The 12473-nt window shown below is 40.5% G+C and overlaps 1 protein-coding gene across 1 annotated transcript in view; it reads right to left on the bottom strand.

The window, feature by feature from the left end:
* Window positions 1-10629: 10629 nt before the first annotated feature.
* galnt9 (polypeptide N-acetylgalactosaminyltransferase 9) overlaps window positions 10630-12473 on the bottom strand; it is a 115910-nt gene continuing 114066 nt past the window's right edge. The window contains exons 10-11 of the mRNA XM_031300525.2: window positions 10982-11149; window positions 10630-10783 (exon numbers count right to left, since the gene is read on the bottom strand). Of these exons, the coding sequence (XP_031156385.1) occupies window positions 10637-10783; window positions 10982-11149 (315 nt within the window). The 3' untranslated portion in view covers window positions 10630-10636. The remainder of the gene's footprint in view (window positions 10784-10981; window positions 11150-12473) is intronic.

Here is a 12473-nt window from a genome sequence, read left to right as displayed (position 1 = left end):
TGTGGGAGCGGCGAAAAGGCTGACCTTGATGGAGCTTATTAGCATAAAGCAGCCCTTTGGGCCCCACATACTGGGTGGTGGTGTGTGGGTGGGAATGTAGTCAGCTCTGCAAGCTGCTTCCTATAACCTTGTATTATACCAACCTATAGAATAAGAAGAAGATTATACCTCTCTTGTATTCACTGCTTACTACCGTATATCTAGAATTCTGAAATGGAGAGTAACAGATTATATATAACAGGATTGCTGTAATGTAATGACAGGATTGCTGTAATGTAATGACAAAACAAATGGCGATACAGTAAATGTAAACATTTTGAGGTGAACACAATTCATTGTAATTGGATTAGATGCTTTTATCAGAAATTAGACAACACAACACTGACTTATACTCATTTACACATCCAGCAGGAAAAGCCACATTCAGATTTATTTAGAGTGGTGATTTTGTCCACCCAACGATTTTAAATTCAATATTTACTCCCTTTTTAGCTATTTGTTGGTCTCCTCCAACTCCTGAAAAAAATGAGTGGCTGTTTAGCTGATAAATGCTGCACATGTCCACTAGCTTGTTTCTAACTTTGTTTGCCTGTGGTTTGGTGATAGACAGGGAGCATATGATGGATTTATCGGACCTTTTCTTTTGCTGAAATAAAAAAAACTAATTTTCAAATTTCTCATTTTAGGAGGTAGATTATAACTCTACAATTTATTTGCACATTACAATTTACAAGCACAGTTGCTTGTTTCCATTGGAAATTCAGCTTTCCCAAGATTTGTGTTGCTGCTGCTTTACACGACCCAGTGGAGGAAGGAGGTTTACCAAACTCTGAGTCTAACCCTGAACTCTGGGTTGATTTACCCTGAGATGGGGAAGTTTTCGGTTCCAGAACAGCTGATTTGTTCACTCAGAATTAAGTACTTGCACCACCACTATAAAAAGGCAGCATGAATGGAGCCATGATACTACGATTCACCATGGCAACAACCACAAAGACTCAGTCGGTGTACTTTACCCCTCTGGAACTGGAAACACTCATGGCACATACCTACAGCGAGTTTGAACATATATTTCGTAAAAAAAGAAACATGGCTGCTGCTGCAAAAGAGTGAGAATTGGCGTGGGAGAAAATTGGTTCTCGAGTTAATGCGTAAATTCCAATATAGTTTATCAATTTCATATTTTATCACAAGTATAATATTTCTGGTGGAAACTGGTGGAATGGTATTGAACCTATAATGTATTTCATTCAGGTGCAATCCTGCGGGTGAAAAAGTAGCCTACTACTAATCCCTACTAATTCTGAGGTTGCAGCATCATGTCATCAACAGAATTATAATTTATAATCATTTATTTCAAAGTGTTTTACATCATTCACCTGCAATCCTGGGGAACTCCTTTTTAATGGCTCTCACTGGTTTGTGTCCAGGGAACACTAGAGAAACATTTAAAACATGTTTCAGAGCGACTCAGAGTCTTCTGACGGCCCTGCATACAGTGGCTTTACTAATATGATCCGCATCACCAATGTTGTAAAGAAAACTGCCGCGTTGTTGAGAAGCATGACACGGGAACTTTACTTGTGGTTTTGAGGAGCTGCAGCATTTATTCAGAGACAAACTGAAAGCTGTACATTTACTACCACTTAACAAGTAAACTGCTGATGTATTCCGACAGCTGTCTGCTCTGAGCGCTGACACCGTCTCTTTCACGTACACACTAAGCACTGAGCTATTCCTTAAGGAGCTTCCTCGGTCTTATAAAACGATGAGAGCCTGCCAGAGCTTCTTGTAATTGGTCCGAAAGTCTGAACCATCCAAAAAGTGTTTTCATACTGGAAACGAACCGAACCATGGTTCAGTTTGGTCCGGACTGAGACCACCTCTTTTTCACCTGCAATTTTGGTTCGGACCAAACTGAAAAGTCCGAAAGTCTGGCCCAAATGAGGTAGGTGTGAAAACGCCCTAAGTTACCTCTCTTTCTGAAACGGGCTGGAGTTACCCCTCTCTCTCAGGTTTAATTAACCTCCCTCTCTGAAACAGAAAACCCAGAGTTTCCCTCAACTCAGGGTTAACAAACTCAGAGTTTTCACTAAACCTGCTTTCTGAAACAGGCCTCTGGATTATGTTGGGGTTGTAAACGTGTGAAGCTGTTTGTATGTTTCTGTCAAGGGAGAGTTGCTGATCAATACCAAAGACTTATTATTTATTTGGACAGATGCTTTGCAGGTCGAACCCATGGTGAAATAAATACTCCTCACACTGACATGCATGCCAAGGACGTGTGCAGGAGAAGACAGGTTGGATCAATGTTGATGGAACTTCTCCTGTTCCTGTAAAGGTCATGGATTATTTAGCGTGTTGTGTTGCCTCTGAATGTAGGCTAACATATGCTCTCTTTATGATCCAATTAAATGCTGGAACAATCTAATATTATAATAACTAATTTTACATGCTAGATTCCTCCAGTTTGTTCGATAACTGTCCCTGTTTTATGAACACGTGGGAGCCAAACGCAGGCCACGGTCCTAACACCCTGCAGACAACTCTTCGTTCTCTATCAGATTAAATGTAAGCCCACTGAACAGATAAAACCTGTTTCTCTATTAATTTGCCAAATCAGGGCCTAAAGGCATCTTTAGACTTTATTGGTTTACAGCAGTTATTTTGAACCCTGGAGCACTTTCTTCCTTAGTTGGATTTATTTGATCATTAGCGACTGCTGCAGTCCAAACCAATTGGCCAGAGATCTTGTTGAGGGGCTGGTTCCTCATTAGGTTTTAAAACCAGCCTGGAGCTTTGTCTGCAGAGAGAATGTGATCTGACTAGCTACAGAAAGGAGAATCATCAATATATAAAGTCATAGCATCCTATGACTGGCTTGTGAAACCTAACCAAACCAATACCAAATACATTTTTTAATTAAACATTACATATGGAAATCACGGGCCATATAGTCCATTTAGAGGAAACAGGTCATTTTGTGTGGATGCTATAGTTAGCCCTTGAAGAATGGTCTATTATTTGTTGCGTTGCTTGAGTCTTAAAAATACCAGGACATACACTCCCACACAAACACATAACCCCACATGCACACATACCACCTCAGTGCTGCCTATCCAGTTCTATCTTGGAGGCAGAGCAACGCTGGGCCTAATTGTGTCTTGGAGCTACTGTGCTGCTCATCTCTGGAGATCTCATTATAAGATCCACAAGCTGTTCAGGCACGTACCCGCTCTCTTCACTCTCTCATCCCATCAGCTTGTACCTCAAAACTGTCTGAAATCTCCATCGCCCCTTTGCAGTATTGACAGAATAAAACAATTATTATTGATAAGGGGCACCTAAAGAGAGCCACATAGAGACAAAAAGATAAACTGCTCTACAAGATGTTTGATCGTGCTGTTAGCTGTCAATAGTGAGTGTCTAGTTAGTAGCTCTGATCCAAGCCGTGAGAGCAGGGTGGATTTCAAAGTCTTCATAATGTTTTGTCCATTTGACAGCAGACCTTTTTTACGATTCTGCTTGAGTGCTATGCTCTCAGACTGTTTTCACTCCTTCATCCCTCTCTATTTTCTCTTCCACGGGTACATCCGTTCAACAATTTCGAGGAATAATTCATTATATGCAAGTATTATCAAGAGTGTGTATATAAGACACTGTAAACGCACACTACAAAAACACATGACAGCTTTTGTCTGATCTGTTGCTTTGTCTGGAATCTGAGAATTGAAATCTATCGCCCTAAAAAGTAAATGACAGTAAATATATACTAACTTAGTTTTGGACTGAACGTGCTTAGGTCCTGATTTCACAAGAAGATGCAGGTTACAACTACAGTTCTACTTATGGAGATGTTTATCTAGGACAAGCTGTTAAATAATAAGTTTTGGGAAATATGCATATTTGCTCTCTTTCTGAGAGTAAAATTAAAAAGATACCTTTCTCTAGTGCGGACCTAGAGTTGGGAGGCAATTACCTACACTTAGCATAAAAAACTTAAAAGCAGGGGAAACAGCTAGCCTGCCTCTCTCTAAAGTTAAAAAATATACCAACCAGCATCTCTAAAGTTTACTAATGAACAAATTGTATCTGATTACCCAAACAAGATACAACGTGTTAGTTCTGTCTTCTTCAACTTTAGAGCTGCTGAAAGGCATATTTTTGAACCTTGAAGAGAGCCAGGCTAGCTGCTTCTTCCTGTCTTTATGCTAACATAAGCTAACTGTCTCCCAGCTCCAGCCCTAGCACTTAACACACAGACAAGAGAGTGGTATCAATCTCCTCGTCTAAGTCTCGGAAAGAAAGCACATAGTACATTTCCCCAAAAATAATAATAGACAATTAGGGCTGCTTGATTATGGGAAAAATTATAATCACGATTATTTTGGTCAATATTGGAATCAGGATTATTTAACATGATTACTCATTGACTTTTGGAAAGATGTTGCTTTTTTTTATTTAAAAAACAACAAAACAGTTAAACAACTCAACAGTGAAAACAGTTCTTTTCATTCAGAACACAAGAGTTTAAAATAAGAGTTTACTTGCAAAACGTAATGTGAAAAATAATCGTTTTTCTCGATTACATTATTATTGTGTGTATATATATATATATATATATATATATATATATATATATATATATATATATATATATATATATATGTATATATGTATATATGTGGTCTAGCAGGAACATTCAACAAATGGTGATTGAGTATGTTGCTCAAGGACACAGCAGGGCTGTGGATAACACCTGAGACCAAGTGTGAACACCAAACAATTCTCTCTTGAAAGTTGGCATTCTGCCCAGGCAAAGCCACACAGGATGGTATTTTTATATTTGGTACCTTATAGGCTATATTATGTTTATTTGAGTATTCTTTTTTATTCCCATTCTGTATCAGTGCAAATAGCACACTATTAACAGAAAGAAATATGACAAGGAGTGGGCGCCCAGGTAGCTCAGTTGGTAGAGCGCGTTCCCATATATAGAGGTTTACTCCTTGATGCAGCGGCCACTGGTTCGACTCTGACCTGCGGCCCTTTGCTGCATGTCATTCCCCCTCTCTCTCCCCTTTCATGTCTACAACTGTCCTGTCAAAATAAAGGCCTAAAATGCCCAAGAAATATGACAAGGAGAAATGTTTCCTCTTATGTCAGCCCAGAATGAAAGTCTTGGATGGGTACTATTAAACTCTTACTATATCTCTAGAAGGGCTTATAAACTGTATGACATTAATCTTTGCACTCAGAGTCCCCATAAAGTCTGGCTGAAAAAAATCGATACAGCATAGTATCGCAATATTTTCCGTGGCAATACTGTATCGATACACAGACGCCAAGTATCGATCTATTATTATATATGTGTTGGTCAGTTTGTCTGCTTGACAATCCCATTTTGGAGCAATACAATTGAAAGTTTCCTTTTGGGGACATCATTTGAAATTGGGAAAAATTAGAAGTTGGAAAAAATGGTAATGAATTGCAATATATCGCAGAATATTGCAATATGTTTAAAATCGCAATAATATCGTATCGTGGCATAAGTATCGTGATGATATCGTATCGTAAGGCCTCTGGTGATTCCCACCCCTAACATACATGTAGCAAAATTCATTCTCTGCATTTAACCCATCCCTCAAGGGAGCGGTTTACAGCGCACGGGCACCAACTCCAGGTCTGAGCCAGTGCCTTGATCAAGGGCACTGACTGGAGAACCTAGTACATGTTTTTTGATGGTGGGGGAAACAGGAGCACCCGGAGGAAACCCACGCAAACATGGGGAGAACATACAAACTCCACACAGAAAGGCCCGGAACGACCTGGATTCAAACCCAGAACCTTCTTGCTGTGAGGCCACAGTGCTAACCATCGGGCCACCATGCTGCAGCTACAATTAAAGGTTTGCGTGTTTGCCCCTTAAACTTTGCTCAATTAAACGTTTGCACTTTTTTTTCCACTTATTGAGCTGACTATCTGTCCAGGTCTCTGTGCTTTCCAAACACAGCAGTTTCTCTGCAGATAAATAAACCTCCAATTGCTCTCTTGGCTCTCTCATAATTATGAATATATGTGCAAACAGTATCCATTCCTGGCGGTCCAGGGAATTAGCATTGGTTTGGTCTCACAATGGAAGTGCTGCATTTTTCAACACTTCTATCAGACGCAGATGAAAGCAAACCCATCAAACCCAGTCCCCCCCTCCCCACCCTGCCCCTCCACCCCCAGCCCGCAGCTGTCTGAATAATGAAGTCACCTCTCCCTCTTGGCTCCAGCCCAGCGAGGGCCCCCTGCTCATGAGACAGATGTGGTGTCCTTGTCCTTGTCCATCTCACCCCCCCAACACCAGCCCGCCTCCAGCTCCCTGTCTTTCTCTCTCTCTCACACACACACACACACACACACACACACACACCTCACCCTCCACCGCCCCATCACTCACTGTCACTCTGTCATCCAGTCTAAGGGAAAATTAAATCTTTAATGCAGACTAACCTTTTTCTTCCACCTGCTGTGCCGCACTCAGTGGCTATTGTCTGATGCTCAAGCATGCAACTGTATACTGTACACACAATAACACACACACACACACACACACACACACACACACACACACACACACACACACACACACACACACACACTTTGTGCACATGCAATTGTGACTTCTGTTGGTTACACACACAAGCCTTAATTCCTCATTTTAATTCATAACCCTAACTTCTAATCTATCCACCCTCAATGTATTCTTTGAGTATGAAACTGTCAGTTACACTTTGCTTCTTCACACGTTCTGTGAGGCATGGATTCAAAGAATCGTTGTGACTGTTGTGTATCCAAGATGATGACAGCCTCTAGGCTCTGTAAACATTCAACATGAGGGTGAGTGTTTGATACATAAAGGTTTGATTGTAGGTGCAGCAGTACCACTACCCTCCGACAGTAATTTCAACCATAAATTCAAATAATCATCTCAGGACATTTGTCTCATTTGTCATCTTTCAACGTGACATCATGACTTCACGTAAACATACACGCCACTTGCGTGTTATCTGTACGCATTTTGAGCTATCCACGTGTATGTCTACGCCGTATGCAGCAGACGGCTTGGGTTTAGGAAAACAATAACGGGACGCGGGACAACAACGGCACGGTTCGGTTTAGGAAAAGAAGAAAGCGACGGTTGGATTTAGGAAATGTGACACGTGGGACACGATCCCTGGTCTCCTGGGTAAAAGTCCTGTGTTGTTTGATCCATCCTCCACCCCGACCAACCTCCCTATGCAGATTTTCGGGCTTTCATACTACTCGCTACGGCGTAAATTGTCAATGGCCAAACAGCATTGATAAACACGCTAAAAAGCAATTATGTGTCTTGATAAAAAAAAAAAAAAGTAATGTAATGTAATGATAACACGCCAAAATGGCATACGAATTGGCTTGTCATACATTCTTGAGATCAGTCTGCATCTTTGGTCATACACACACATGCACACAAACCGCTTTATGTAAATACAGCTAAGCCACATACAGTGCTGTGGCTCTCAGTCTCTGCTGTCTGCCATCTGCACCACACTTCCTCGGAGCCCGCTGTAAATCGAAGGGCACAGAGCTGTAACCCACTGAATCCATCCATTCTATCAGGTGTGGAACATTATTCTGCAGGTGTTAGGTCCGGGAAAACCCATTTTGCTAGAATAGTAATTTTAACGGTTCAAGCTATTTCCTGACATGGGGGCCGTGAGACATTGCACTGGCAGTGTGTTTGTAAACCTTGTCTGAGACCAGAAAAAGATATTACCTTGCAGGGGCTGAAGCTGTCTCCGTTTAGAGGACACACAGATGATGCATCGCTTATATGAAATTATTAGCGATCAAGAAGCATGACATGGTGGCAAGTGCAGGCAATCTCTCAGGGTAAACCAGCTGGAAACCAAATTAAAATAGGCCTTTGGAACATGTGGGTTGGATAGCATGGCTAACCCCAGTAAAAAGGACTTTTCACTTTCCTTTCCGTCCTAAAATGCTCAGTATATCTTGGCTTGAGGAGAGTGGAGAAATAGATTGGACACACGCGTCAGCCTCTTGTGAACGTAACAAATGTGTTCAGTGCTTTCAGGAGAGACAGCACTTTTCTATCTTACATGCTGCTGTATATGATGTCTGTGTCAAAGGGAAAGTAAGAGACAAGTTTTCATGCCTTGTTCTTACTCCAAAAAAGCTGCATGCTGTTGGAAAATGCACAGAGCCCCCTGTAAAACAAAAAACAGCATTACTGTTAAAACATTCACTTATTGGGGAACGAAAGCTTCACTTGCCAACTGGCAAATCTAGGTCCATCTGTAGCAGTGAACATTTCCATTGCATGAGAACCTTATGGGATGGGATTGATTGTTCCAGGTATTAGTCAAACCCTCAGGTATTACCAGGAAAATAGTTTTTGTGTGAAAAAACGTAATTCTTTGATTGCAAAACGCATGAAAATATAAATTAATTATCTTAAAAAATGTTCTTTGGCAAGTAATCATGGTATAAGTGGGTTGATGCCCTTTGAGGTGTCCCTTCAGGTAATAAATCACTCTGGCAGAGGCTCTGGCTTCCCTTTCGAGGTGTCCATTATCAGGAAATAATGGACACCTCGTCAGGCATTAAAGGTCCAGTGTGTAACGTGTTTAGTTGTTCATTATCAAATCTGTGTTGCCTGTTCACAAACTTGTCCTTTTTCATGAATATTTACCTCCACCATCAATTCCAAGTATTCCTTTTGGCTTGAAATTTTACATTTGCGTTTGCATGAACTGGGGTAGACGCTCCATATTCATGCTCCATCTTGAAATAGCCGGTACGGGACATACACGACATACTGCTCCGCCTTTCACGTTTTCTCTGTCACATGATAAACTCACAGGTGCTGCTAATGCTGCTAATGGGTTTCGTAGTTTCCCGGCCCCGGCAAGTTTGAAGAAGGAAACATGGAGGACCACGCGTATTCAAAATCCAAATTTCAGGAACAGGAGTCTTCTTCTTCTTCGCCCAGAAAAAGAAAAAGGAGATTGAAAAGACCAAGAGACCGGCTTTTTGAAGCGTGAAGGCTACCGTAGCTGTAATACGTACTTTGAACTGCGTGGTGCGAGAGAGTTGATTGCGATATATGATCTCAACGCTAGATGGGAGAAATTCCTACACATTGGACCTTTAACCCTTAACTAAACTGTGTGCCCAGCAATAATAGGACAGTCGCTGTTCAGGGGAGGAAGACCAGAACCTACCAATAGTTTGTGTATGTCTATGTATTATAATGTATGTCAAAAGTGGTGAATTACATACTATAACTAAAAAAAGATTATGGGCATTTTGATATTTAAGTTAAAAGCATGTCAGAAGACACTTTCAAAACATTCTTTCTAAACTGCCACATTTTGGCTGGACATAATATAAAAATTAAGCAAGTACAGAAGATTCTTTTGGAGTTGAATAATTGGAAAGCTTTCATAGCTTTCTGAAGACCTGATAATCTTTGGGCGTGTTGGAACAATTACGGTACACAGGGCCAGAAACCTGATGGAGGTACAAGGTGGCTGTGACTGCATGCACAACAAAAGCAATTGAGCAATTAAAATAGAACAAAAGAAAATGCCTAGTTTTTATGTAACACGCAGCCAGCCAAGTTCAGTCAGGGAGCCAAAGTTGACACTGACTCTTTGAATTGACAACAGAAGTTATACAAATGCTTGGAAAGAGAAAGGCGGAGAGGTTGCTCATCATAAAAATGATTTTATTATCCTAACTGTTATCAGAGGACGGATATCAATGTTTCACTTTTTACAATATATTACTATCATTAGACTGTTTTATACATTGTTTTATATATTAATAATTTCCAAATAATTTTGTACATGCTTTTGGGACTGACATTCCCCTGGTCAGATTAGACAGAAAAATGAGAAAAAAGGCACATGATTGCTCCTGTCCTCAGAGAGCAATACAGTCCAAAGAAAGAAAGAACTGGAGTCTGTGTGAGTAGCACAGTAGCAGGTGAAATGCCTCCCGGTCAGATGATGGGCAGGCCCTTTGAAGCCTATTACATGTCTTGCCAGTGCAGCACAATATGTCCAAAGCAATTTTCCAAATCACAGCCCAAAATAATCACTTTGATGTGGCAACTGACCCAATCATATATTTTGATTTGCTCAGATGCACTCAAAAAAAAAAAAAAAAAACTAAATACTCACACACTCTTTCTCATCTCCACAAATCTGATAGTTTTACAGTAGAAACAAAAAAATGACTAGGATCTTGAACCAACTTCAGGGGCTACACTCAGATGTCTTGTTACGCTGTTCTATACATGTAGCTGAATGTCAGAAATGTGGGCCATTTCTGACTGCCATAAGGTCTCTGTGAACGTGTAGCTCAGTGGAACACATGAATTGATCAGATTCTTCTTTAATACTCGGTGTTGGAAAGCTCTGTGGCCTGAGGGAAGCTAAGTGTGCTGTGCAGTCTGTAGTGTGAAATAGCACACACTAGCACCACCAGTTTCTGCTCCTTTCTGAACTGTTCACAGTTTGAGATCCAACTGGGACTTGAAACACTGCCCAAACTGTCTCAGAGATGTTTTTCTCTAGCTTTAATGCCTTGGATGCTTAATCCAGTTTCGTATCATCCATTTCTGACCAGAGCATCTCTGGACCACCAGGCGAAGGCCAAAGTTAGCATCTTTGGACATTTCTACCTCCAAGCATCGACCGGTGTCCCTGCTGATGATTGGGCCATTCTGCAAGAAAGAAAACGTGAAAATATGACCAAATCTGTACAAAGAACGTATTAATAGAATAACTCCAATATTCTAATGAGTGTTCTCATGGTTTCAGTTATTAGGTATTCACTAGCATATGTCTTGTTTTACCCTTCATTGCATTGTCTAAAATGATACACTGGCGAAGATCCGTGTCAAAACATGTTTTCTTTTTACCTGTGTAAAGTCCCAAAGCCTCTGGGACTTCCTTGAAACAGCGTCACATTTTTTAAGTCTAGGAGTGCGTCCTCTGCCATCATCAACAAGGCATTTTGTGTCAGGCAGGAAGGTGGTCGACCCCAGGGGTCCTAGCTGGAGAAGCCCCTCGTTAGCATAGCGGGCAAGCTGCAACACAGAGAAAACCATATGTGATTGGAGAAAAACAATGTGTTACACTGTAGCAGCAATCACAGCTTCAAAAAACAGACACTTGACTTTTTTGGAGAGCGCCTCAGTCAGCAGCAGCAGGGTTTAAAGTTGTCAGACTGGTTGGTCTGCACGACGGATAGAAAAGTTATTATTCTTTCATTTTCTGCCTTTTTAAGTAGCTTATTTTACACAAAGGATAGTTGGCATAGAACCTATAGAAAATGTTGATACTGCACTCTGCCTTTGGATAATCCTGGCAGAATGTAAAATGGCAGTTCAAACTGGTCTTTCAGCTTCCTTGGCCATTTCAACAGTTTGTTCAAGAAAATAAACTTTATTTAGATTATTTACAGCCCATATTTTAGGAATTAAATGTATCTCTGTTTTGCTAGGTGTCTGTCCGTATAGTGTCTACTATAAGTATTTTTATTGAAATCCATGTAGCCTTACTTTCTATTTATATGTATAACATTTACATGTTAGTTAAAGACAGCTCAACTGCAGAATATCACATGAGTTCCACTAGCATCCAAAGCTAAGATAGCAGCAGCTGAGATCTGCTAAGCTAGTCATCCTTAGCAGGTTTAGCTGATGTTTGTGTTTTCCATTGTGACAGGATTTAGCTACTACCTCATTTAGTGTGGAATAACAAAATAAATTAAGATGGAATTTCATTTAAATGATTTATATTCTTTCCATTACAGGTGGGGAAATATTAATAGACTAAGTAAATGTAGTGTTAGCTTTTTTATATGGTAAAAGATGTCAAAAAGTCAGAATCAGGTCTTTTTAACCAAAAACGTAGTTATTGTATTTTGCTTTAACATTTTATCTTTAGACTGGTAAACTTCCTAGATTAGAAAATGCTAGACTGTTTCTTTATAACATGTGGTTTTGTAGAATATTTCAGTGTACAGCACTGCACAGAAACCACAGTGTACAGCTATTAATGCCACATTATTTCCCCAAACCAAAACTTGATCCCTGACTGATTAATCCTTCACATGAAAGGCTCTGTGATGATATGTATCTATTACGTAAGGATACAGTAGAGATAGCATTTATTATTTATGGGAGTGATCCTCTCTGAAAAATGAGATGCCAAAGATAGGGAGGTCTTCAGTGCGACAGCAGCCCTGCTTTAAGGGGAACACACATACGTGACTGAATCACAAACACACTGGCTTTTACTAAAGCACAGGGAAGGGAGCTATGCTATGTTACCCACAGTCCTGGAAGAATCAATGTAACACAGTGCCTCTGAATTCAGACTGCTGAAAAGCTGACTTAAGAACAATGT

This window comes from Sander lucioperca, chromosome 2, assembly GCF_008315115.2.
Source record: "Sander lucioperca isolate FBNREF2018 chromosome 2, SLUC_FBN_1.2, whole genome shotgun sequence".
In the NCBI taxonomy this organism is placed as follows: domain Eukaryota; kingdom Metazoa; phylum Chordata; class Actinopteri; order Perciformes; family Percidae; genus Sander; species Sander lucioperca.
The sequence above is the reverse complement of the archived record's forward strand: the minus strand, read 5'-3'. Positions and strand labels throughout refer to the sequence as shown.